We start from the raw sequence: 27970 nt of genomic DNA on the forward strand, positions 1-27970 counted from the left end.
GGAAGTGCCAACTTCGAAAAGCCTTCAATGAATCTTCGATAATAACCTGCCAAACCTAAAAAGCTTCTGATCTCAGTAACCGATCTCGGAACCTCCCATTGTAGCACTGCATCTACTTTGGATGGATCCACTGCAATCCCGTTACCTGAAATCACATGACCAAGAAAACTCACCTCTGATAACCAGAACTCGCACTTGGATAACTTAGCATACAACTGCTTCTCCTTCAAAACCTGTAGCACAACACGCAAATGATCCTCATGCTCTTCCGGAGACTTAGAATAAATCAAGATGTCATCTATGAAGACCACAACAAACTTATCCAACTGATCATGGAATATGCGATTCATATACTCCATAAACACACCAGGTGCATTAGAAACTCCGAACGGCATCACCAAAAACTCATAATGCCCGTACCGAGTCCTAAACGCAGTCTTCTGAATATCTTCTTCCTTCACCCGAATCTGATGGTAACCAGATCTTAAATCAATCTTGCTAAACACACTGGCTCCCACCAACTGATCCATCAAGTCGTCAATCCTAGGAAGCGGATACTTATTCTTAATCGTCACCTTGTTCAACTGGCGATAATCAATACACAACCTCATGCTTCCATCCTTCTTCTTTACCAACAACACTGGAGCTCCCCATGGTGAAACACTAGGCCTCACAAAATGTTTTGCTAGCAACTCTTCCAATTGTTTCTTTAATTCCACTAACTCTGATGCCGACATTCTATACGGCGCCATAGAAACAGGCCTCGTACCAGGAACTAGATCTATGGAAAACTCCACCTCTCTCTTTGGCGGCACATCAGAAAAGTCTTCAGGAAACACTTCGGGAAATTCTCGCACTACTGGAAAATCCCCAACTGCAGCTCGACTCTCCACAGTCAACGATGCAAACACACCAAAAAATTGTGCCCCATCTTCTAATAGTCGATTCAACTCCTTGGTAGATAAGACATCAAATTCCACATCCTTCTCAAGAAATGGAAACCTCACCAACTTATGATAACAATCGATATGGACACGATTATTCATCAACCAATCCATTCCCAGAACCACGTCTAACTCGTTCATCGACAAACAAATCAAATCAACAGTAAAGTCCTTACCGAAGATTGATACCGGACAATTCTTACAAACTAGAGAAGTAGTCACCGACCCCATTGCTGGTAAATCGATAACCATCTCACCACCCAAATCGGATAGAACAAGACCTAATCTTTTAACACAATCATCGGCTATAAAACAATGCGAAGCACCCGTATCAATAATAGCAATTAAAGAAATGCCATTAATAAAACAAGTACCTCTGATCAGTCGATCACCCTTGTCCGTCTGAGTTCCAGCCAAAGCAAACACCTTCCCACCAGCTTGAACTTTCTTCTTCTGACATTGGCCGCTCATGTGTCCCTCTTCACCACAATTAAAACACACTATTCCCTTGAACGTACAGCGGATGACAAATGTCCTGCCCTCCCACACTTGAAACATTTCCTCGAGTCACCATTGCAGACATTACTTTTGTGGCCAGGTTTACCACACTTAAAACATACAATCTTAGCAGGAGCATCTCCCCCACTAAAATTTGGTCCATAATTCATCTTTTTCTTACCCTTCCCTCCATCATACGGCGTCCCACGATTCTGCGGACCTTTGTTCCTCTTTTCATTAATCACCTTATGATGAGCATTATTATCCTCATCATAAATCCTACAGCTGTCCACCAAATCTGGAAACACCCAAATCTTCTGATACCCTACCGCCTTCTTGATATCAGAACGTAACCCATTCTGGAACTTAATGCACTTAGAAAATTCTGCTCCCTCACCAACAAAGTGCGGGTAGAATTTCACAAGTTCATTAAACTTGGCCGCATATTCAGACACAGACATGCTGCCTTGAACCAAAGCCAGAAACTCAGTCTCTTTCTTTCCACGGACATCCTCCGGATAATACTTCCTCAAAAACTCCCTCTTGAACACCGTCCAGGAAATCTCTTCACCGGTTGCTTCTAACCTTGCCAAAGTCTCCAGCCACCAATCATCAGCCTCCACAGCTAACTGATGAGTGCCATACCTGACTTTCTGCTCTTGCGTGCAATCCATCACACGAAAGATCCTCTCCATCTCCTTCATCCAAGTCAAGGCTCCCTCGGGGTCATGCGTTCCCTTGAACACAGGAGGATTCTCCCTCTGGAAAGTCGCTAAACTCCGAGACCTTGCATTCTCATCCGTATGCATAGCTTCAGCCATAGCTTGCAATGCAGCAGCAATAGCAGCGTCATTACGTCCAGCCATCTCTAAACTTCATAATAACACCAAGAGAAGTAAGCCCAAAAAAAAAAATAACACAAGAATTGTTAGACCAAACGACACGACACTTGGTCGGACAAGACCGACCCGCTCTGATACCACTAATGTAACACCCCAATTCTACCCAGGCATATAGGTACAAATATCAGAGTATAAAAATTAAATTAAAAAAAACAATTAGGGCGTTACACTTAAGTAACCACATAACCAAACATAACATACTCGCAAAAGATGCGTAACACAAATAATCAAAGAGGACGGATACACATAAACACCTGAATATATTCATACATATATAAATGCATCGGTAAACAAAATATCCACAACATTCTTCCAAAATACATCGCATGAGAAGGTATCCAAAATACATAATACGAATGCATCTAAAGGATCAAATATACATCAAAAGGATCCTATAAGCATTATCTACAAAATAAGTGTTCGATCCCCCCTAGGTGTTACGTATCACGAGCGGATGACACCAAAACGGACGACTACAAAGAGAGCACCTACACTTGCGGATCACCTGCACATTACCCACGAGTAGGTAACATTAAGGCAGAAGGGTGAGAATACAATTCATAATGAAAGCATGATCAATATAGTAATACCCACAATATCATTAAGAATCATATAACAAGATAATCCAATAAGTCAACCACAATCAATATGTAAGTAATGCGGTACATGAATGATAACATAAATTATAAAGACTGACGATGATGAATGAGACTCGACTATGCGTATGCATGTGGTACCAAATCCGGAGTAAAACTCCTCCTTGTCATTATGACAAATACACCTGCCAAGCATTATGCTGGGACTTTATTCCACTCAGGAAGCCCGCAGGCTGTTGTCATCGAGCACGCAGCTCCCACTGATGACCTCTTGCCACTCAGGCTCATTCCATTACCGAGCATTAAGCCCCTACTGGTAACCATGCCCGCAGGCCATCTGTTAACAGCATTCCGCCATTAACGTATTGAAATGTTATGTTGTGCATACAGACGACTCGATTACATAACAACAACAATAATATAACTCGGTCACATATCCTCATCACACCGATTATATTAATCCACACAGATACATCATCAAAATTGCCACTCAGGCGTTCATATTCACACAACACACATATACCGTCAAAACATACTTGATTAGCAAATATCATTTCACAAAAACACATTTATGAAAAATTCATTCAACCACTAACACACTCCTCCTTATCATAAAGCATACTCAAGGGTTCTCATAATACTTCAAACGGCGCGTAGAAACGACCCACGGTTCAAAAGATACAACAAAACGAAGTTTGGAAAAACAAAATTTCACACAGTCCGCTTGAGCTCCGCTCAGCGGACCCGGACAGAAAAATCACCAAATGAAAATACAGAACCTCCGCTCAGCGGACCCGGACAGGGATTTCCTGCAAAAGGACCTCCGCTCAGCGGACCTGCGTAAACCCAGAAAAACCAGTTCTGCAACAGACCGTCTCAGCTCCCTCTAAACCATTCAAAACCCATTTAAACCTTCATCCCAACACCAATACAACACAAACATGCTATATATACACCTAATCCATGATTATCATATGGTTGGATCATCACATATTATCTTTGACCTATATTTCTTCATAAGCAAGAAAACATGGAGAAATGAAAAACAAACATGATCCATGGGAATATCTATCATCATAGTACACATACACACCACAAAATCAAGTTTATATCTTCAAAACTCACAAAACACACAATTTGCCATTGTTGAGCAAGCTTGGAAAAGAGGAAGAACAAGAACAAAGCATACAAAACTACAAGAACCATACAATCAAGATAAACTATATTCATCCCCCTTACCTTGGTTGGATTCTTGGCTCTAGCTTGGTTTGGATTCTACAACTCTCTTCTTCTCTTTGTTTTCCTCTTCTTTCTCTTCTCTTCCCAAGTTCTCTTTCTTTCTTTCTATCTCAAAATATCTCATTTTCTCTCTATATCAAAATATCTCTTTCTATTTCTCTACTTCTCATTTTCCCCCACTCAACTTTCATAAATTCTAATTTTGGCCCAAATGTCACTAAACATTAATTCTAACCAATTAACACCCAAAACATAATAATTACACACATGGAAAGTAATAAGTAAAATATTAACATAATTAATATTTACCGACTGACTCGACTCGAAAACGGTAAAATTAGGAAAATGTAGCAAACATCACAATTAATCAGAAAAACACATTTACGGGCGTTACAGCAGCAAAGGATAAGAGTATTTTGATTGTGTTAAGCTTTGCAACAGGAGCAAAGGTCTTTGAGTAATCTATGTCATAGGTCTGAGTGAATCCTTTTGAAACCAATCGAGCTTTATACCTTCCGATTGATCCATCATAATTGTACTTTATTGTGAACACCCACTTACATCCCACAGTTCTTTTACATGTCGACAGAATTGTGGCACTCCAAGTTTTATTCTTTTCAAGGGCTTTCATCTCCTCAAAGACAACTTCCTTCCACTTTGGAATTTATAGAGCCTCCTGTACATTCTTAGGAATTTTGACACTAGATACATTAGAAGTAAATGCAGCAAAAAAGGGAGACAAATTTGAATAAGATACAAAGTTAGACAAGGGGTGCCTAGTACATGGTCTATCTGGATTCCTAAGGGCTATGGGAACATTAAGACCAGTATATTATTTCCTAAGTTCTATGGGGACATCAAGGTCGGTATATAGAGAATTAGGATCAATGAGATATTTACACCTCTAAGTCAGTTGACTTTCACTCAGTTCAGATTCTTGGCGGAGCTAGGGAATATGATCTTCTACTACTTGATCATTGTTTCTTCTGGCATAAATTTTGCCTTTCCAAATTGGATTTCCTTCCTCAAATCTTTTTCATGTTTCATTATAAGGATCTTTATCTGGTGCATTTTCATTAATTTCAGAAGAAACATTTGTTTGATCTTTGTTTTGATTTGTTGCCTCTGATTTTAATTTATCCTTACTCATGGAAGGAGTAGGTTCATCTAATTTTTTCAAGGCATTTTCTTTAGGTGCAGATGTACATGGAGCAGAATTATGTGATATATACACATCTTCTAAGATAATTAAGTTTTCAAACAATTCAGGAAAATCTTTATTTGTTCCCCCCCCCCCCCCCCCACCCCTGAAGATGATCATTACCAAAAAAAAGGTTTGTTTTCAAAAAAAGTAACATCCATTGTTACAAAAAATTTCTTTGTATTAGGATCAAAACATTTATAACCTTTTTGAGAAGATGAATACCCAATAATAACACATTTGATTGCACGGGGTTCAAGTTTACCCAGATGCTTGTGTTTATGAACAAAAGTTGTGCATCCAAATATTTTAAGTGGTAAATCAGATAGAACTGAAGTAATTGGAAAATATTTCAAGAAACTTTGCAAAGGAGTTTGAAATTTCAAAACACGAGATGGCATACGGTTTATTAAATGTGCAACTATCAAGATAGCTTCACCCCATTAATATTTAGGGACATTGGTAGAGAAAAGTAGTGCTCGGACAACTTCAAGAAGGTGCCAATTTTTCCTCTCTACAATCTCATTTTGTTGGGGTGAGTTAACACATGAACTTTGATGCACAATTTCATTTTCAAGAAAAATTTCCAACAATTTTATTAAAAAATTCAGTACCATTGTCAGTTCTAAACACTTGTATTTGGATATTAAACTGTGCCTACACCAATTTACAAAAGTTTTGAATTATTTGACCTACCTCAGACTTTTCTTTAAACAAGTATACCAAACAAAGTCTAGTATGATCATCTGTGAAAGTGATAAACCATTTTTTATTGGATAAAGTACTTGTTTGATTAGGTCCCCAAACATCACTATGAATCATTGAAAAAGGTTTTTAAGGTTTATAAGATTGAATTGGAAAAGAACTTCGATGATGTTTAGCAAACTCACAAACCTCACATTGAAGTGATGAAATGTCTTGTTCAACAAAAAGTTTAGGAAACAATGAACTTAAATACTTAAAACTAGGGTAACCTAACCTTAAATGCCACAACATAATGTCATCCTTATTATTTGAAACAAAAAAAGATTTAACAGAAGAAAAACTTATTGGTCCAAATTGATGTCTAGTTTTTGGTTCATCTTCCAAGTAGTAGAGTCCACCACTTTCCTCAGTAGTGCCAATCACCCTCCCTGAGATCAAATCCTGAAATACACAATGAGTGTCAAAGAAAAGAGCTTGACAATTTTTATTTGTGGTTAGCTTACTAACAGACAATAAGTCACAAGACAAATTTGGGACATGTAACACATCTTGGATGGTTAGTAAGGGAGACAAAACAATAGAACCTTTTCTTGCCACGACTGAAAGATGGCCATCAACTATTTTAATTTTGGAATTTCCTGCACATGGTTTATATGAAGAAAATAAACTGGATTCACCGGTCATATGATTGGTGGCTCCAGAATCAACGATCCATGTACGATTAGGAATGACACTAAGATGGGCTGATTTTGGGAAGTTATCGTTCTGGGCTATGGAGCACGAAAGTGTTTGAGACTCGAGGAGTTTGTACTTTGGTCTAGCTGTTCCTTAGTGAATCGAAATGCATTTGAGGAGGAATGATCAGAAGTCGGAGGCCTTCCATGAATTTTCCAACAAGTCTCACGTGTGTGATAATAACGTTCGCAGTGATCACACCAGAGTTTACCATATTTCTTGCTGTCTTTATTGGAGTTGTTGGTGACAAGGGAAGAACCATCAGTTGCTAAGTTTGACTTTCCCATCACCACTCTTTGTCTAGCCTCCTCCCTTCTGATTTCTAAAAACGTTTCTCGGATAGTTGGTAGCGGATTATTTCCAAGAATTCTACCTCTTACTTCATCGAGTTCCTTATTGAGACCAGCAAGAAAAATAAAGACACGATCGTTCTCCTGCGTCTTAATAAATTGAACACTGTCTTCAGTACACCTCGAACTATAATCATAGCACTGATCCAACTCTTGCGAAAGGGCCATCAATTCACTATAGTAGGTAGTGACATCCGTGTCATTCTGCTTTAAATTTCATAACTTTGATTTTAGATCATAAATTTGAGAAAGAAAATTTAATATCAGAGTAGGACAGTTTAACAGCATCTCAAACATCTTTTGTTGTAGGCAGATATACATGTATGTTTTTCTCATACCTACCTCCATACTATTAATAAGCCAGGCAATAATAGAAGAGTTTTCAGATTTCCAGAACCTGTAATTCGGATGTGTTGCTGCGGGCACCAGAACATCACTTGTAAGAAAAACAAACTCCCCTTTGCCTTCTAGAATAAGTCGAACAGTTTGGGACCATCCAGCGTAGTTTGAACCATCCAGTTTCTGAACATTAACTTGAAGGGAGTTATTTTGACCTCCACCTCCTGAGTTACTGTAACCACCATCAAATGGGTAGCCATAACCGGAACCAAAAAAATTGTTGGGATCACCTCTTCCATAAAGGAATCCATCCTTAAAATTGTTGTTTGTCATGAAACTGGGCATTTTTGGCATGGTAAATCCACTTCCTCTGCCGGAATTATTGTTGGTGTCGCCGGAATTGTTGTTGGTGCCGCCGCAGCCGGAATTATTGTTGTCGGCGCCAGAATTATTGTTGGCACCGCCGCAACCTCTGATAGGAGGTGGTGTTTGGGTAGGGTCCACCATAGTTTGGATCGGTCGGGTCAGATAAAAAACGGGTCGTCAGGGAAAGCTTTAAGTATCACTCTAGCCTTGAATATGGGTGATAATTTTCTGTCATATTATTATAAAGAAAAGAGTGCTCCTTTTATAGGAGAGAAAATACAAAATCAACTCCTTTAAAATATCATCAACATTTACTTGCACTAAAACCATGTTGCATAAGAGCAATTTTAAGCCTTTCAGACCAAGATTTTGGAGTTTATTTGAGGCCATAATTAAAGAGCCTCGCTCAACATGCATACTAAGGCTTTATTACTACTCTCAAGGTTAGGAGGTTGTTGCATATACACTTCTTTTTCAAGACGACGATTCCAGAAAGCATTATTGACATCAATTTGCTTAATTGACCAACTGTTGGGTGACAACAATAGTGAGAATAGTACAAACTATCATAGGTTTCACAATCGGAGAAAATGTTTATAGATAGTCTGACCAACTTTTTGATGGAAACCCTTAACTACAAGCCTAGCTTTGTAGTTGTTATTAATACTACGTCTACCTGCAGGGTTCCCCTTAACCCTAAACACTCATCTGCACCCTATAGATTTCAAGTGATTAAGAGACTCAACTAAAGTCCAAGTGTCATTATTTTCAAGACCTGCATATTCAACTTTCAATGCAGCAAGCCACATTTGATCATTAAATGTCAGGGAAACAGTACAAGGTTCCATGAAGGTAAGTAACAGGTTGTGCAGCAATGAAAACAAGCAGATTTTATACACTTTTGGAGAAAGAAGGAATTCAGATGAGAAATAGCATGCAAGTTATTGAGTAACTTTTGCAAGCAGAATGTGAAGCACATACTCAGGCATATAACAGTGCTAAGGCACTGTCTCTTACGGTCTTCAAAAACCAACATTGATTCTCTCCATCAAGAGGTGACAGAATTTCCACTTAAAGAAACAATATAGGACAGTAAGCTAAAAACTACCTCCTATGGAAAGCGTCCAAAGACAGCATGATCAATATTTCCAGCACAATCGAAAAGGGAGTTAACTGCCCTTAGGATACAATAAACAATTAACAAAGCAGTGTTTCAATAAGCCTCCAAGTGATTGTTCTGCTAAAGGCACTCCCTTACATTTCCTAACAATCTATACCCAGTTGTCAATCTGCTTTTCTAGCCAAGAGGCAGATGTTTGATGGAATTGAGATTTTAAACGAAATTTTGGATTTATGCTAAGAGGCAGAAAAAGGATTGCTTGGTGGTTAATGTAGACTTCGAAAAAGCTTGCGACAATGTATTCTGGGATTATTCGTGGCCGATCCTGATAGCAGTGCGACTTCTTTGGTTGAGATGCGTGAGTCTTCCTGGACTTGGTATCGATTGACTCAAAGAAGAGTTAAATGAAGAGGAAGACAAGCAATGGTGTGAACAATCGACAATTCTGCAATCCATCTCCCCAAAACTGATTTGCAGGATAATTTTGTGTGGTGGAAGGATACGACTGGTTTTTCACTCAGGAACAGCTACAATAGGTCGACTGAGTTATCCTGTCACGATAGTTCGAGAACAAAGGAGACACTGACAGGGCTGCGTAGGATCTGGCAAGCTTTTACACTTTTAACATGATTTTAATGCTTTTCGTCATGTTACAATTTCTCTATGTCAACATTTATTATTTATTTGGAAATTCAATTAAAGATACCAAGTTAAAATGCAATACTAACAAGGGACTAAAGAATAAGAAAAACACATGATGATGTTTATGGAAATAGATTTAGCATAAACAAAACCATTACTCAAAATTGTAAGTTGTTATCAATGATGCCTAATTTGTTTGAAAAACTTCTGCTACTAACATCCTCTACACCGACATTATAATTCGTTCAGTAAATAACAGAAACCAGGCATTACCTTACAAAACACTTTTACTGTTTAATCAAATTTTCCAATCAATTTTTGTGTGACGGTTTCGGCAGTAAGATAGCAGTAAGAATTGGATTTCCATTTCCTTGCTACAACATTAATCTGCTCCGCTCCTTCATCGAATCAGCACAACATCACTCTATTCTATTTCATTGTTAACTCCAATCAAAGTCAACGAATTGCGGAGTAATAATGGCAGCAAAAAAATTTCTGTAATGGATCCTGCAATTGAAGATGTACACCATTTTAAAATGAATAAATAATTAGAGTCCTTTTAAACGAAGTTTGAAATTTCGATGCCAACTTCTTTTCCAGAAATGTTTTATCACTACAGAAAAAAATACTGACACCAAAATGTACAAAATAAGATGTAGATAATAAGTTTAGTGAAATCACCATCCTCACCATGAAGAAGTGTGACACATGCATACTATATTACTTTAGAAGGGAAGTTTAAGAACTTACTCATTTGTACAAACCAAAGCCAAGATTGATTGGTATTCCATGCATAATCAACATGGGAGTAAGCCGCCATAATGTCTGCATTCGTAAGACAAAAGAAAATGAATATTTTTAAAACTAGACATCTATATCCATTGTCCCAAAAAACAAAGAGATTCATGCTTGAATAATCATAACCTGAAATTGTTAAATAAAATGCTTGCTTTGATTCTGCAGTTTAATTGATGGAAGCGTCCATATGACCATGAACAACATACGGCAAACCAACTTCAAGCTTACTAAATCCATTTTCCGTTAACTTTAATGCCAGGGATGTGGGAAATTTGAGGGTATTTCATGCGGTGTTGTTCTTTCAGCAAAGGACATGCAGAGATATTAAGTTCTATTAAAGAGGCAGGCAGCCTTTCTCCCACTATATTCTCCAGCTTGGGACAGCAAAAAGTTGTAAATGTTTGCAGGGAAGTGAGGTGGAGAAGCCCCGTGCAATCCAACGTGTGCAAACTTGAATGGTTAAATATATGCAGGTAGGTAAGGGAGGGAGGCAGCAATGCATAACCCTTCTTTGGAAAGTACTCGACACCATCACATGGACCATGAATGGAAAGACTGGTAAGCATGTTCATTGAAGTTAGAGATGAGCTCGTCAGTAATTTTTCGCAATTCCCAATCAAAATTGTTCTAAAGCTAGGCGGCATACCCCCTTCAGGAAACATCTCCAATTTTGGACAATCAAGCATACTCACTCTTTCTAACTTTGGGAGAAGAGTATTTATGTGACAAGGCAGTGATTTTAAATTGGCACACTTGGAGACATACAATGATGTCAAGTTGGGTGCAGACAGTCCTTCTTTTGGGAATGATACAAATTTGGGGCAGTTACGAATTTTAATATCAATGAGATTTTGAAGAACCTTTGAAACGGAAAGACATTCTATGTTTTCACAGTTGATGATATGCAGATTATGGAGGTTAGGAAGGGTGTCCAGTGGGAGAGTTATGAGAGAATCACAACTCTTATCTATACGAAGATACTTAAGTGACTCATGGCCGTGATTTTGCTTTGGGAAATCTAGATTACTAGAATTAGTGATGGACAAACTCTCTAAGGATAAGGGTAAACAATCTCTTGGAAACGATATCGTAGAAGAACAATCCTTGATGACTAACATTTTAAGAGAAATTGGTGGGGTGTTGGCAATGGCTTCAAAGACAGACTCTGTCACCTCTCTTCCTCCAACAAATATCTGTTCCAATGAAAGGGGTAGCTCATTCAAGGCTACTTTATTTCTTTCAAATATGGATAAATTGCAGATGGCAGGAGCCCTTGGGAGAGAAGAAACAAGCTGGTTGCATCCTTCAATATGAATTGTTTCCAAAGCAGGAAGGTAAGATGGCAAATCCCCATGTAATATGGGACAATCATTAATCACAATAGACTTCAATACTGGAAAATAAGCATTTGACTCAGGAGGATGATGCCACACTTTCCAACATGACATCTTGACAAACTGCAGATATTCAAGGGAAGGAAAGTATGTCCCTGAAAAGGTATCATCATATTCAGATCCAATAGTCTCCAGCATATTCATTTCACTGATTGTCAAGTCCTTGAGAGAGTATAATTGTCCAAGTGATGGAAGGATACAACAATTCAAACAATCAGACAGAAATACCTTAGACAAATTTTGGTAGGAAGGATGTCCAACCCATTCTGGAAATAGTGTTCCCCTGTATCCATGAATATCTAGCCTTTTCAGGTTCATGGAAGGTTGTAACTTTCCAAGTATATCCATCTCACTTTGTGAACTTGTAAAATGGTTCTTTGCATCTTCAGACCATACAAACGATAAATTATCAAGGTACTTTTTATCCATCATTTTTGCCTGTGATGCTTCAAAGTTGTTGGTCACGTTCTCTAACTTCCTAAGGGAAAGTGATCCGTGAAGATTCGAAAGTGTTCTCAATTCCTTGATCCCTTTCTCTTCCTGCGTTCCCACAATAAAGCAACCCAAATGTTGCAAATTAATCAATTTGCTCATTTCTCTAGGCATCTCTTCTAAACTAGTTCCCCGAATTTCCAGATGGCGCAAATTTACAAGATTTTGCACGTCATCGGGAAGCCTTGTTAGACTGTTACAGTGGTGCAACTTTAACGTTTGTAGATTATACAGGTTACATAATGACTCAGGTAACATTTTTATAGATGTGTAAGACAGATCCAAATAACGCAAATGGATTAGTTCATCTATTGAATCAAGAAATGCATTAAGACCTTCAAAGTTGCCAAATTTCAAAACTCTCAAGTACTTCAAATTTGACAAAATGAAGCATGACGCTTTTTCTTTGTTGAATTGATCATTCCATAAATAGATTGGCGAGATTGTTCTTAGACATTTTATTCTGCCAAAAATATCAAAGTTTGTTGAGATTGAATCACTGAACTTGGAAAATGACAAATGACGAGTCTTGATACTAATCTTCGTATCTTTCCCAATTACTTCTGTTCTAAAATAGAATTCTCCACCAAGCCATGTTGCCAAATCATGCACAAGATCATGCATTACAAAATGTTGGTTGAAGTTCCCATTGTCAGAATGTTGAAAAAATGATTTGGAAACTAAGTCATTAAAATACCCATAACCAACTTCTTCTAAAGTCTTGTTATTTTCCGATGGATGTAAAAGATCCTCCGCCATCCACAACAAGATCAACTCATCTCTATCAAATTTATAATCCTTGGGAAACAATGAACAATATACAAAGCAACGTTTTAAATACGGAGGGAGATAATGATAACTAATTCTCAATGCTGGAATGATCTTACTCTTATTCTCCCAAATATTATTATTCAGTATACTATTCCAATCCCTGATATCACGTTTTTCTCGCAACAAGCGCCCAAGTGACTGTGCAGCTAAAGGCAATCCCTTACATTTCCTAACAATCTCTTTGCCAATTTTTTGGAGATCCATATCCTCACTGGATTCAACTGAAGAAAGGCAAGCATTGTTTGCAAACACAGACCAACAATCTTCATCAGACAATTGCTGAAGAGAGTAAGGTTGAATAGTTTGGACCATCGAAGCAACTTTTTCAATACGGGTAGTTACGAGAATTTTACTTCCCATAGTTCCATACTGAAGAGGCTTTAAAAGATAATTCCAAGAGTCGTAATCCTCGGTCCAGACATCATCCAAAACAATCAAGAACCTCTTTCCGGTCAGCTTTTCCTTCAAATCTCGATGAAGGATATTCAAGTTATTTGTGTTACAAGCACTTTCCACTTCCTCCGCGATGAACTTGGTAACCTTCAAAACATCGAAATCATCAGAAACACAAACCCATGCTTGAACATCAAACTTGCTCTTTATACTGTCATGGTTGTACACAAATTGGGCTAAAGTTGTTTTTCCAAGGCCACCCATGCCAACAATGGGGATGACAGCAGTGTTATCATCATCATGTAAGATTAATTTGAGTATGGCCTGTTTGTCTTGATCCCTACCAAAAATGACAGATCTGTCTTCTAAAGAGGTTGATGGAGTTCTCCAGGATGAGTGATGAGTTGCAATAAGTTGAAGACCAAGAATATCTTTAAGTTTGAGAATGGATTCAAGTCTGGCAACTATATCTTCCAGCTTACGAACCATATCCCTTTCTTCAAAGTTGAAAAGGTGAGAGAAGTAATTAGCAGTACTCACCTGATTCTTCTTCTTGGAAAGAGCAGCCTTGGTAGAGATGTGGTCGAGAATGTCATCAGCAAGATAGAGAGCATCTTTGAGATCATCAAGCCAGTTGTTAACAGCAGAGTCATGAATCTGCTTCTGTTCAGCATCGCTAAGCACAGCTTCAACAGCATAAAGAGTATTCTTTAATCGTCGAACCAAATTGACGTCAATTTTCTTTCCACGGATGAAGTCAACAACCTGAGGAGAAGCTAGCCTGTCAAGGACGACTTCAGTGAAAGCGGAGAGAAATGCTTCACCAACAGCAACCAGCGCCATGATCAAGATCGAGAAGATTAGATTAGACAGGAAGAGAGGAAGTTAGAGATTGATTTGTAAATGCAACAAAGTAATAAATTGGTCTAAAACAAAAGTGTGGAGTACTCTATAATATTGCCACTCTTGCTTGGCACATGCTGTGAACACAGTCTACGAGAGAAGTGGCATGTGTGGTCCTTGTAAGGATTAAGTAATAGGAATTAAGCAGTGCTTTCTTGCTTGGCACGTTCTACAACCTCGAATACTGATATCTTAATTATTTGAAATGATATAATCTTTTATGTAGTATAATAATAAGGGTACTGAAAGATAAAATACGACAATGTTGACAAAGGTCGCAACACGACTCTCATTCTAAAAAAGAACTCTAGCTAGATTTCTGGAGTAGTCATTTGAGAGGTAGTCTAGTCATGGTAAAAACAAAACAGACATCTTGTTACGGATTCGAATATTAATATCATCGCAGACTCAAAGGCCATAGCCATAGAGATACCTTGTGACACCTACTAGGTGTCAAAGATCCTAATTAAAGTATATTAACAACAAGAAAAGAAAAAGAGAAGTACCCCATCTTAAGCCCTGTGAGGAAACAAAGACTTAAATATGTATTATATCGAAATATCTGCTCTAATTACGCATGCATAGTACTAGCAGGATGATTAAAAAGAGAAACAGCAAAATATTCCTAATGCATACTAACACTAAAGTGCCTATTTGGGAGTTTAGGAGGGAGGACATGGCTTTTTTTGTGTGTGTTTAGATTTATCCTTAAAATCACAATGAAGAATGCAAAATGTATGAAATCACCACCTTATTTTCTGTTCCTTGTTTGTCTCATAGTAGTCATTCTCGATTGCGGGGCGGAGCGGAGCGGCCGGCCCTAAAAGTGGGATAGCATAATACCGTATAGTGGGAACAAAGCTATATTTGATCATTTTTGAACAAATTACATATATAATAATTATAAACATATAGTTAATGTTAAATTTATCAAATATCTAACTCATAAAATATTCATAAATAAAAACACAAGTGATTCTTGAAGTGCATAAACAATTCTATAAAGGAAGGTTAAGGTTGAGTCTCAACTCAAATTTGATTTCAAAATCCGAAATTATCCTTAAAACCTTGTAAATTAAGGGGTAATTTCAGTTTTTCATGAGGTGAAAGGATAGCGGAACAGAAATCGCTCTGGACCGAAAACCACTCTGCACCACCATCCCGCTATTTACCCTATAGCAGCCGCTATAGTGGCTATAGTGTAGATATAGTGTTCTACACCGCTAAAGCTCTTCCCGTAGCGGTCGGCCTCCGCTCGGCTATGGCGCGATAGCGCCACTAATGACTATTTGTCTGACTATTGTAATTCTAATAGGGGCTATGAACTAAGAAATTATGCTTAGTTCAGAATCAGGATTACAACATGGTTGAAGTTAGAGTGTCGGGGGACAGTCGCCATCCACTTAAATAATTTTTTGAAGACTAAACAAATATCTAGAACCTAACTGCCAACTTAATAGCATCTCCTTAATGTTGTGATCTTACTGGAGTACAACCTTAGATATGCTGATATGTACCATTTTCGAGGAAAAATAGCCAGAAAATGAAAATAGAGTTGCTGAGGGAGCAAGTAATTAGGCAAGAATTGATAACCTTCCATCATTGTGAGTATCGTTCTAAGATCATTTTTTATCAACAGCCGACCTTAGCTCAGTTGGTAGAGCGGAGGACTGTAGTTGGGACACCATGCTGTCATCCTTAGGTCACTGGTTCGAATCCGGTAGGTCGGAACTTTATTTTCCATTACACACTTTTCAGTGTAGCATCCACCTAGTTTTGAATTTTGAGAAGAGAGGCGGCGAAGAGTTTCAAACCATAAGAGCAGGTTTTTCTTTAGAGGGGGAGGTAGGCTATTTTTTCTTTTTATAAAATTCTAACAAATAAAATATGTTTGCGAAGATGAAATTTAGTTTTTGTTGGATTACTTTTTTTTTTAATTTAAAGAAAAAATGAATATAAAATGATTTATATTTAGATTCAGTACTATTAGAATGAGTTGAACAAATTCAATAACCTCACGTTAATTTAAAATAGTGTGAAAGTGATATTGTACTTTTAGTAGTGGTCTAAATTCATTGTTGTAAATTGTTTCAGGCTAACCATAGGTTTAATATGGAGGAGACTCACTCATTAATCCAAAGCCATATTCATTAAGGTGTTGAATATACAGTGTATTTATTAAGGTGTTTAATATCGAGGAAACCTCATCAGTGATGTGGCTCATGTAGGCATGGCAATGAGGCAGGTCGGGAACGGTTTTTACCTCCCTCAAACTCAAACCCGAATTTTCAATCAATCCCCGTTATCCGCCCCAAACTCAAACGGGGATGGGGAATTAAAACTCAAACCCGTCCTTAACGGGTTCGAGTTGGGTTCGGGTATCCCCGCCCCGCCAACATGTATTTCGTAAAATCAATTTTTTTAATAAAAATATTTACTTTTTCAAAAATCAAATTACATTATAAATAACAAAATAAAACAATCTCAAAAAATTTCATACATATATTTCAAATATTTAAAATAATAAATACAAATCAAATTATTAAAACATTAGCCACATATTTAATAATATAAATTATGAAATATAAATAATAATGTACATATTGAAATAAACGGGGTGGGTTCGGGGTGGATACTAGTGTCCCCATTACCCGACCCATCCCCATGTTTTATAATCGAGGAAAACCCAAACCCGAACCCAAACTCAGTCAAAGCGGGTTTTCCCCGTCAACTTCGGGGCGGGTTCGGGTGGTACCCATGGGTCTGAGTTTTATTGCCATGTCTAGGCTCATGCGACTTGATGTGCATTAGAATTTTAAGGTGTATGAAGGAGGGGATATTTTAGCGTTCAATGATTCTTCAACTTGCCCATGTAGAATCATAGAATTACCATTTTCTTTAGGAGAAGTAAAGGACAAGAGAACCATGTGCATACATTTCCTTATAATCGCCCGTGAACCATCTACAATGGCATTCTATGGAGGTCCTTCATCGCATCATTAGATGTAATACGACCCATTTAAAGATGAAATATCATAATGATTCGTGCAAATCAGTGTTGTTTTGACTGATATGCATGTAGCTCTCCAAATGCATGAAACCATACTAAAAGACCTCGTCGAAACCATTGTTGCCTCCGAGAAGAGAAATAAGAAGATCTATAAAGAAGTTAGTATGGTTGACTTCGACGTACGCGGGGACGAAACCATACGAGAGGACTCTATCACTATGAGTCAAAATGAAGGTCTTGAGGTTGGTTCCAAAGGGAAAGTTTGAATTTGTCCAACTTTATGATCACCCAACACGATTTATCCATATAGAAGCTATTTACCGACCATGGTGAACAAGAGACTCGTTGAGTGCCTTAAAACTAATGTCGACCTCTTCGCAGTTTCTTCCGGCGAGATGCATGACATAGACTTAAGTGTGACATGCTATTAAATGAAAATCAATCTCTCCGTCTGATATGTGTCCCAACGAAGAAGGATGAACTCCCTTGAAAAAGCTTAAGCAACCATGAAGATAGTTCAGTGCTTACTCAATGCTAAATTGATCTCCAAAATGAGATACACTAAGTGGTTGTCCAATGTTTTATTATTGAAAAAAGCATTTGAAAAATGGAGAATGTGTGCTGATTACACCGACCAAAAATGGACATGCCCTAAACATTTATATTCACTCCCGGACATAGACAAGCTAGTGGAAATTCACTTGGATATAAAATTTTTCGTTCATGGATGCATATTCCTGACTATAACCAATTACCCATATGTGAGCCAAAAAGAGAAAAAACAACCTTCATTACTGAATGAGACAACTATCAATACAACATGATTCCTTTTCACCTAGATAATGTTGGGGAAACATACTTGATGATGATGAACAATGTCTTTGTGGAGAAGATAGGCGAAACACTTGAGGTCTATAAGAATGACATGATCGTTAAGTCCAATAAGAGGAACTACATGACAAACACCTCACTAGTTTATTCTGAAGGGTTCGAAAGTACAATATAAGACTCAACAATGGAAAGTATACCTTTGAAAAGTTCATGCATTTACTGGATATTTATCATGACTATGAAATATTCGGTAGTTTGAATTTTTACGGTTGAGATTTTGTCGTGAGTTTGGTACGACCGTAATTGCACTGACAGTTTTTTGTGGTCCATAATGAATTCAAACTTGTATAAATATGGACCATGTGTTGTTAAAAGACATCTTAAAATGTATAAATATTAGTATATGGCAAATGTGTACTTCAATAGCGTGAAAGGGATCAGTCGAGTTTGATGTGACAATTGCTATATTGGTCGACCATATAATCAAGATGTTGAAATGGCCAGAATCTTTTATTAGTGTTTAAGTTTTTTTATTGTTGTTTTGTTAAGTTATTTTATTGTCTATGCTAAGTTATGTTAATCCCGCAATAACGCAACGTTAAATGGTTATCTAATAAACTATTAAGTTAACTTATCAACAATATACAAATAATATAATAATAATACAAAATAATAAAATATGTGGTGCCAAAGCATAAACATTACCATTTAGGTTTACCAAACCCATTAGGTTATTTGTAAGTACTACAATCATCTACAGACACTCCTGGTCAAGCACACCAGGTGGATGCGGGGGCACATCATCAGAAGGTCCCCCACCATCGGAAGGCCCGACATCATTTAAATGTTGAACATGTGGGATGATGCGAGAGTGTGATATTGTAAAGTATCACTCTAAGTAACCATCCACACATTTCCCATGGAACTAAACCTCCACTGCATGATTTGTAATAGCATGTGCCCATCTAAAATTGTTAGACAAAAATCATTTATCAATGCCCTTAATTGACAATGCAAGAGATCCTTACGCCCAGTTGACATGGTGAAGCTCAATAAACAGAGACATGTACATGACATCGATGATTAATGTCAGCCACAGTGGATATGCATCGTTTACAGGGTGATTTACACGATATTGCAAAAAGAAGCCAAGAATTATCAGTCGGAGTACGATGACAACACGATAAGGGGTCAACTGAGATGAAGAAATAGGTATAATCCGACTCATAGGTTATCGAGCATCATCAACCCTGCCAAAAATAAAACTAATGGATCATATAACTTGAACTGAAATATAATACGAAATGAATGGTATCCCAAAACCAAACCAACCAAATATAATATTACCACCAAAGAGGACACCTTGTCATGTAGTCCTTTAGAAATCTTGTGAGAAGCTTGCCTTGTGGAGCTATCAGCCTCCTTGCTCTCCTCAAGTGTCACATAACATAATGAAGATGGAATAAGAAAATAACATTATGAAAATCATGGATCCAGAATTTGACTTGTTTCAGCAGGCTGAATTTAAGAAAAATCACCTAACAAACCTTCAACGGTGGTAAACGGAAGTTGAGTTGTTCTTTTTTGACAAAGTCCGCAGGAGCTGAAGGCCCAAAACGATAATCATTGTTCGCTTCGTCAATGGTCAATCCTAAAACAGGACTTGTCAATACTTCTTCCGCAACATCATCAAGTTGACCTAATTTCAATTAGTATAGCTTCAAACCTCATTGAACTCCAAAAACCAGATTAAGCATACCAGGTTGAATTGTAAAATACTCAGAGCAAGCACACCAGAAATAAAAACATGAACATTCAAAAATACTAAACCAAACTTGCTAATACTGAGAACATCTACGCTGAACCAAACTTGCTAAACATGAACATTAAAAAATATTGAACCAAACTTGCTAAACATGAACATTAAAAAATACTGAACCAAACTTGCTAAACATTAACATTAAAAAATACTCAACCAAACTCGCTAAAAACACGAACTGTAAAATACTTAAAGCTTATTTTCATATTTATTTTCATATTTGTGAAACATTCTACACTATTATTAAGAATGAACATTCAAAGAGATGAATTTACCTGAGACAAAATCGGAAGATCTTCGAGCTGGATGAAGGGAAGGCAAAAATCGACAATATGTTGGAGCTACAAGAAACTGATGAGAGAGAATGAATGAGTTTGTTAATGGCATAATCAAGAGAAAATCGATCCTCCTTCTTAGCCAACAACTTCACTTCTTAAACAAAATGAATACCTAAACCAAATCTCAGATCCGCGAATACATATGCCGAATCGCATCATCAATCACTTCTCCTTCCTTGAAACTTACAGATCCAAAATCTTACAAGAATATGGCCATTGTCCCCTGTCTCAGTTCCCGTGAATCAATTTCTTCAACCACCATCACCTTCTGCGACGCCGTGATTTGCATAGTTATGAAACATGTTTAACATAAAAAGAGAAGAACACAAATTCTGGAAAAAAAATTCAAAGCAAATGTAAGATGAATTAAATGAAAGAACTTGACGAGAGAGATGAGAGGGATGGGAGAATGTTGGTATGTACAAAGGAAAAGGAAATGGGGAACTGAGAGAAACCGCCGATTAATGTTTTGGAAACGTACGACGAAGGTGTGAAAACAAGGTTTCATGTTGTGTTGGTTTGGAAATAAGGAATGTGAGGGAAAGAGGGAAAAAACTTTTTGAAAATATTAGGTGTCACTTGGATGAAAGAAAACATTTGATTAATTAATACTATTTTTTATTTAGTAAATTACAAAAAATAGTATATTATAATGTAAATGAAATTTCAATTAAAAGGTAATATAAGATGTTTAGTGACATGCTCTGATAATAGGTAGGAAGTTGATTGATTAATCAATTATATTTATTTATTGTTTTTAAAAATATCAATTAATATTTTGTGTGAATTATTTAAATATTAAAATATAATTATCATATTAAATAAAGATATTTAATAAAAAAACCTCATCATCAAAGGTCCACAGTGAAAAGAAAGACTGCTGCTATAATTTTGCCCCTTCCATTCACCGTAAAAGAAAAAAGAAACCTTCCTCACCTGCGGCGGGAAACTCTTCCTCATGAATTTCTGAACGACGACGACGATGCTCGTGCTCTGCTTCTCAATCTCTGGTAACTCTGTAAACCTTTCTTTCTTTCAAAAAAACAAAAAACTACTTATAGTTCTTAAAAGCAATTGAAAACTAGTTTAATAATAGATTCAGAATAATGTATGAAGATCGCATATCCTAGCACAACTGACAAAAGCTGATATTGCCATGGTTTTGAGTGTGAGTTTCTAATACTTATTACTACTTCGACGCTAAAAAAAATCCGACCTACCGGATTCGAACCAGTGACCTAAGGATGACAGCATGGTGTCCCAACTACAGTCCTCCGCTCTACCAACTGAGCTAAGGTCGGTTGATGGTTGCAATTAGTGCCATTATATAATTACCTATTAATTTCTAATTAAAGGTTTATTCTAAATTAAATTTAATATAATAATAGTAATAGTCTTGTTTCCTAGTTTGTTTCTATATAGAAAGAATCGAACCAGTTGACCTTAGTGCAGTAGCTGCAATCCGTTTCTGATTTTCCCATTTCTATTACAATCTCATCACTCAATTATCTTATGGCGGCCACTGTTGTTGGTGAAGCTTTTCTCTCTGCTTTCATTGAAGTTGTCCTTGACAGACTTGCTTCTCATCAGGTTGTTGACTTGATCTGTGGGAAGAAACTTGACGTCAATTTGGTTCAACGGTTGAAGAACACTCTTTATGCTGTTGAAGCTGTGCTCAACGATGCGGAGCAGAAACAGATTCATGACTCTGCTGTCAACAAATGGCTTGATGATCTCAAAGATGCTCTCTATGTTGCTGATGACATTCTTGATCGGATTTCTACTAAAGCTGCAACTTCTCAGAAGAACAAAGAGGTCAGTACTGCTAACTACTTTTCTCGCTTTTTCAACTCTGAGGAAAGGAATTTGGTTTGTAAGCTGGAAGATATAGTTGCTAAGCTTGAATACATTCTCAATTTCAAAGATATTCTTGGCCTTCAACATATTGCAACTCATCACTCATCATGGAGATCTCCATCAACCTCTTTAGAAGACAGATTTACCGTATTTGGTAGGGATCAAGACAAAGAGGCCATACTCAAATTACTGTTAGATGATGATAATCATAAGGATGGAATTTCTGTGATCCCTATAGTTGGTATGGGTGGAGTGGGAAAAACTACTTTAGCTCAATCTGTGTACAACCATGATACTATAAAGCAGAAATTCAATGTTCAAGCATGGGCTTGTGTTTCTGATCATTTTGATGAATTGAATGTTGCAAAGGCCATCTTGGAGTCAATTGTGGGGAATGCTTGTAGCACAGATAACAAAGAGTTGCTTCATCGTGATTTGAAGGAAAAACTAGCTGGAAAAAAGTTCTTAATTGTTTTGGATGATGTATGGACCGAGGATTATGACGGCTGGAATTCTCTTTTAAGGCCTCTTCAATACGGAGCTAAAGGAAGTAAAATTCTTGTAACAACCCGTATCCAAAAAGTTGCTTCTATGGTTCAAACTTTTCAAAATTACTCTCTTGAGAAATTGTCTGATGAAGATTGTTGGTCAGTGTTTGTAAACCATGCATGCCTTTCTCCAGAAGAATTCAGTGAGAATAAGAATCTCCTTAGAATTGGCAAAGAGATTGTTAGAAAATGTAAGGGGTTGCCTTTAGCAGCACAATCACTTGGGGGCTTGTTGCGAAGTAAACGTGACATCAAGGATTGGGATAATATACTAAATAGTAACATTTGGGTAAATGAGAGTAATATCATTCCAGCTCTAAGAATTAGTTATCATTATCTCCCTCCTTATTTGAAACGCTGCTTTGTTTATTGTTCCTTGTATCCTAAGGATCATAAATTTTTTAAAGACAAGTTGATTTTGTTGTGGATGGCTGAAGATCTTTTACAACCTCAAAACAACGGGAAGACTTTAGAAGAAGTTGGTTATGGGTATTTTGATGACTTAGTTTCAAGATCGTTTTTTCAACATTCTGGAAATAAGAATCAGAGTTTTGTGATGCATGATCTGGTGCATGATTTAGCGATATTGCTTGGCAGGGATTTCTATTTCAGAACAGAAGAACTCGGGAAAGAAACGAAGATCGGTACCATGACCCGTCATTTATCATTTAGAAGCTTCAGTGGTCAAGTCTTTGAAAGCTTTGATATTTTTGACCGAGCAAAACATCTTAGGACGTTTTTGACAAACTATTTTAAACCCCCTCCTTCCAATATCGAAAAGGCATCATGCATCATTTTATCCACATTGAAGAGCTTGAGAGTTTTGTCATTTCACAACTCTCCATATCTTGATGCATTGCCCGATTCGATAAATGAACTGATCCATTTGCGTTACTTGGATCTCTCAGCCACGGCAATTAAAACATTACCAGAGTCATTGTGTAATTTGTATAATCTACAAACGTTGAGGTTGCACAATTGTCGAGAACTAACCTGGCTTCCCAATGACATGCAAAATCTTGTAAATTTGCGCCATCTTGATATCCGTGGAAATCGTAAGTTAGAAGAAATGCCTGTTGGAATGAGCAAATTAAATCAGTTGCATTATTTAAGTTACTTTGTTGTGGGAAAACATGAAGAGAACGGGATCAAGGAACTGGGGACACTTTCAAATCTTCACAGATCACTTTCCATTAAGAAATTAGAGAATGTTACCAACAGCTTTGAAGCATCAAAGGCAAAGATAATGGATAAGAAATACCTTGAAGAATTATCGTTTGTATGGTCTCAAGATGCAAAGGACGATTTTAAGAATTCACAAAGCGAGATGGATATACTTGGAAATTTACAACCTACCAAGAACCTGAAAAGGCTAGAAATTGGTGGATACAGGGGCACAAAATTTCCAGAATGGGTTGGAGATCCTTCCTACCATAATTTGACTGATTTATCTTTCTATAATTGTCATAATTGTTGCATCCTGCCCCCACTAGAACAACTACGCTCTCTTAAGAAATTGAGAATTAGTAGAATGAGTATGATCGAGATTATTGGATCTGAATATGGTGATTTTTTTTCAGAGACACTTTTTCCTTCCCTTGAACGTCTTGAGTTCCGTGACATGCCTTGTTGGGAAGTGTGGCATCATCCCCATGAATCAGCTGCTCCCTTCCCTATATTGAAGACCCTTTTGCTTATTGGTTGTCCTATATTACGGGGAAATTTGCCATCTCATCTTCCTGCTTTGGAAGTACTTGTGATTGAACAATGCTACCAACTTGCTTCTTCTCTCCCAAGGTCCCTTGTCATAACTAAACTAGAGGTTTCTGAAAGCAATAAAGTAGCACTACCAGAGCTACTACCACTTTCATTAACAGAGTTAAAAACTCAAGGAAGAGCGGTAATAGAGTCCGTGTTTGAAGCCTTCAGAATCACCTTACCAACTTCTCTTCAAAATTTATACATTGAGAATTGTTCATCTGCAATATCATTTCCGAGAGATTGTTTGCCCACATCCTTGCATTACCTGACTATTAGGAATTGTGAAAATCTAGATTTCCCAATGCAAAACCACCAACTCGAGTCACTTGTGTATTTGTATATAAAAAGGAGTTGTCATTCTCTTAGAACCCTCCCACTGGAAACCTTTCCAAATCTTCGATATCTGAAAATCAGAAACTGTGAAAACATAGAAAATCTTTCCGCTTTGAAGAACCTTCAAAATCTCGCTGATATTAGGATTAGAGGCTGCCCCAATTTTGTATCATTTCCAAGAGAGGGATTGTCTGCACCAAACTTGAATACATTGCATGTCTCCTGCTGCGTTAATTTAAAGTCACTTCCTTGTCACATACATACTCTTTTCCCAATGTTAGAAAATGTGACAATAGAAGATTGCCCAGAAATTGAGACTTTTCCAGAAGGGGGTATGCCGCCTAGCTTGAGAAAACTTCAGATCTTGAATTGTGAAAAATTATTGAGGAACCCGTTGCTAACTTTGTTAGACATGCTTACCCATCTTTCCATTACTGATGGTTCTGAGTCCTTCCCCAAGGAGGGTTTTGCGATGCTACCTCCCTCCCTTACCTCCCTTACCCTATGCAAAATGTCCAATTTGTTCACTGTGGAGTGTAGGGGGATTCTCCATCTCACGTCCCTCCAAAACTTTGAAATTAAAAGCTGTCCCAAGCTGGAGAATATGGTGGGAGACAGACTACCTGCTTCTCTGCTAAAACTTCAAATATATGAATGTCCTCTGCTGGAAGAACGGTGCCGCATGAAACACCCGCAAATCTGGCCCAAACTTTCCCACATCCCAAACATTAAGCTTGACAGCAGATGGATTTATTAAGCTTGAACTTGGATTTTAAATTGGTAATTACTTTGCTCTGCCTCGCTTAAATGTCACTTTCCTAATTTCATTTGTACTCTGCACCGTTTTTTTTCTTCATTATCTTTCAAACACATGAAAATTAAATCCTACTACCAGCCCAGCTAATTTATTCCACCTTTTCTATCTACTTTCTTTATCTTGAACATGTCTCCTTTTTATATTTGCAGTTTGCTGTACAAGGTCGTATGGGTGGTTGTTGGTAAAAAAGGCCGTATGGGTGCATGCAGATTCACAACAAACTTTTTTTCATATTTACAGGTAAAAATTATCTTAGCAGAGATCTCGTTATTGTTGTGGCCATATGTGAATGATATAGTTAATAATTTGTCGGGTCTTAAAAATATCATATTATTTTACCTTGTATGTTTGTTCTGCACTCGTATTTTGGCGCTGAGACATAGTCTCGTTTTTATTAACATCCACAAGCCATTTCTTTTTCATATTCACTTCATTTAGAGCTAGCATTTTGGATATCTTTTCAAGCTTTGGAAAAGAACGAACAAAAAGAAACTCACGAGTATGTATACGTAAACATTAACTTAACATACAATCTACAAATGAAAATGTTGAAATGAATGAACTGTTGATATAGTTCCAAAACCAGTTTTATGCAATGTCTGCCATCCATAATCTGTCTACTTTTTTACTTTCTTAGCACACATGTATCTTTTTTGTGCATCATGTTCATGCATGGCAATCACCTGGAATGAGATCATCATATGTTAAGAAGCAAAGATCCACCACTTTTTTCACAGGCCTTCTTAAGCATACACGTCAGGAGCAAGGAAAAGAAGAAAGGTTTGCACCAATGAACAAGGAAGTGAAACAAGATGGCGCAAGACAGGGAGAACCAGAGAGTTTTGTGCTAATGATGTTGTGATGAAGAGTTAAAAAAGTTACTTGTACGCAACACCAACTATTGCAGGCATGGAAAACCTGAGAAGACTAACTGCGTGATGCATCAATACAATTTTGACAGTAATGAAGTAGAGAGAGATGAGGAATTAGTTGGTTCACAGGTCTACTACCAGACACAGCCTAGACAAGATGGGGTTTCTGTTGTAAAAGATTCATATGAAGAGATAACAAATAGTGTAATCATGTGCTAAATAAAATTGAGGTTAGCAAAGATGATGGAAAAAGAAATTTGGGGTTGGAAGCAAAAGGCATTGTCCAATTCCAAATGCTCAATTAACTTGGAGGAAAAGTAAAATAATAAAAAGACATTAGACAATGATGAAATTGAAGTGCATGATGTTGGTTTAGAAGAGAGCCCCAAGTTTAAGCTAGACCTTACAGAACATAAAATTTTCAAGAAGACTAGTTGACTTTTTTTCTTTTTTTGATGGAAAAACATAGACATATTAAAAGATGGCCAAACTAGCCGAAACTACAGGATATTCCTCGACACGAGGGATAACACCTAACTAAGTACGAGAGCCAACCGACTTCCCAATGCCCACTAAACTATGAGCATCAGTATTGGCATCCCTTCCTATAAACATAATAGAAGACTAGTTGACTTTGATATGGAAGTTACAATACTAAAATTAAGGAATTTTAAATGAAGATGAAGGTTGACTTTGATATGGAAGATCTTGAAAAGTTTTATTATTTTTTAAGAATAGAATTTCTAGAAACCTCATAGAATCTAACACTTCATTAGGTCAAGTATGCAACTGATATTTCGAAAAACAAATTTGAGATTCTTGAGTGTAATTTTGTAGTAACACCTACTAAAACAGGAGGGAATTATAGGAGTTTTTTTTTTTTTTGAGCAAAGGAGGGAATTATAGGAGATTAAGATGATGAAATTGTGGATTCTATAATGTTTAAGAATTTGGTTGGTTCATTAAGGTAGAGAAATAATTGGATATGGAAACAAACTTATATTCATATTCTAAACAACTAATAAGAAGATTGAAAATTTTAAATTTATTTTAAATTGGAATTATGGAGGGGTTATGATAATGTGAGAGAAAAAATTTTATTTTTATTTTTTAATTGCTTGGATATAAAATATAGAAAATTGTTAAAATAATGTAAATTTATGAAGTATTTTATTCAAGTTAAATTTAAGAAATTTCAAATGACATCAAAAAGTAAAATATTTGAAATTTCTCCTTCACTCTACATAATTCAAATGTTAAATTATTTATTATTAATTTTTCAAATTTTGTAAGACGGTCCTCATATTTTATGAAAATTTAAATTCAACCCCAAAAT

At 37.0% G+C, this 27970-nt stretch overlaps 2 protein-coding genes and 2 non-coding genes across 10 annotated transcripts; 2 read left to right on the forward strand and 2 right to left on the reverse strand.

Moving 5' to 3' along the window:
- Positions 1–5640: 5640 nt before the first annotated feature.
- On the reverse strand, positions 5641–16292 carry LOC131627925 (putative disease resistance RPP13-like protein 1). Of its 3 annotated transcripts, none has more exons than XM_058898785.1 (4): positions 14086–16292; positions 10562–13692; positions 10388–10462; positions 5641–10144 (listed from the first exon to the last, which is right to left on the reverse strand). In XM_058898785.1, exons 1-2 carry the CDS (start codon positions 14386–14388, stop codon positions 10663–10665), a joined length of 3333 nt encoding a protein of 1110 aa, XP_058754768.1. In that variant the 5' UTR covers positions 14389–16292; the 3' UTR covers positions 5641–10144; positions 10388–10462; positions 10562–10662. The 3 variants fall into 3 exon arrangements, with proteins under 3 accessions (XP_058754768.1, XP_058754767.1, XP_058754766.1); XM_058898784.1 differs by having other exon boundaries at positions 5641–6526; positions 9911–10144; positions 10562–16292; XM_058898783.1 differs by having other exon boundaries at positions 10562–16292.
- Positions 16088–16178, forward strand: TRNAY-GUA (transfer RNA tyrosine (anticodon GUA)). Its single transcript is given in 2 exon segments — positions 16088–16124; positions 16143–16178. It is a non-coding gene; the product is annotated as a tRNA-Tyr (tRNA).
- Positions 16293–21323: 5031 nt separating the features above from the next.
- LOC131627924 (putative disease resistance RPP13-like protein 1) lies at positions 21324–27665 on the forward strand. Of its 5 annotated transcripts, XR_009291625.1 has the most exons (6): positions 21354–21456; positions 21543–21742; positions 22037–22261; positions 22371–25725; positions 25912–26002; positions 26500–27660. XR_009291625.1 is itself a non-coding variant. In XM_058898782.1 (2 exons), exon 1 carries the CDS (start codon positions 21959–21961, stop codon positions 25700–25702), a length of 3744 nt encoding a protein of 1247 aa, XP_058754765.1. In that variant the 5' UTR covers positions 21768–21958; the 3' UTR covers positions 25703–25725; positions 25912–27665. The 5 variants fall into 5 exon arrangements, 1 of the variants encoding a protein (XP_058754765.1); XR_009291624.1 differs by lacking the exon at positions 21543–21742 and having other exon boundaries at positions 21324–21456; XR_009291623.1 differs by lacking the exon at positions 21354–21456 and having other exon boundaries at positions 21463–21742.
- TRNAY-GUA (transfer RNA tyrosine (anticodon GUA)) lies at positions 21657–21747 on the reverse strand. The gene is given in 2 exon segments: positions 21657–21692; positions 21711–21747. It is a non-coding gene; the product is annotated as a tRNA-Tyr (tRNA).
- Positions 27666–27970: the final 305 nt, after the last annotated feature.

Source organism: Vicia villosa, unplaced genomic scaffold, assembly GCF_029867415.1.
Source record: "Vicia villosa cultivar HV-30 ecotype Madison, WI unplaced genomic scaffold, Vvil1.0 ctg.000415F_1_1, whole genome shotgun sequence".
NCBI lineage: Eukaryota > Viridiplantae > Streptophyta > Magnoliopsida > Fabales > Fabaceae > Vicia > Vicia villosa.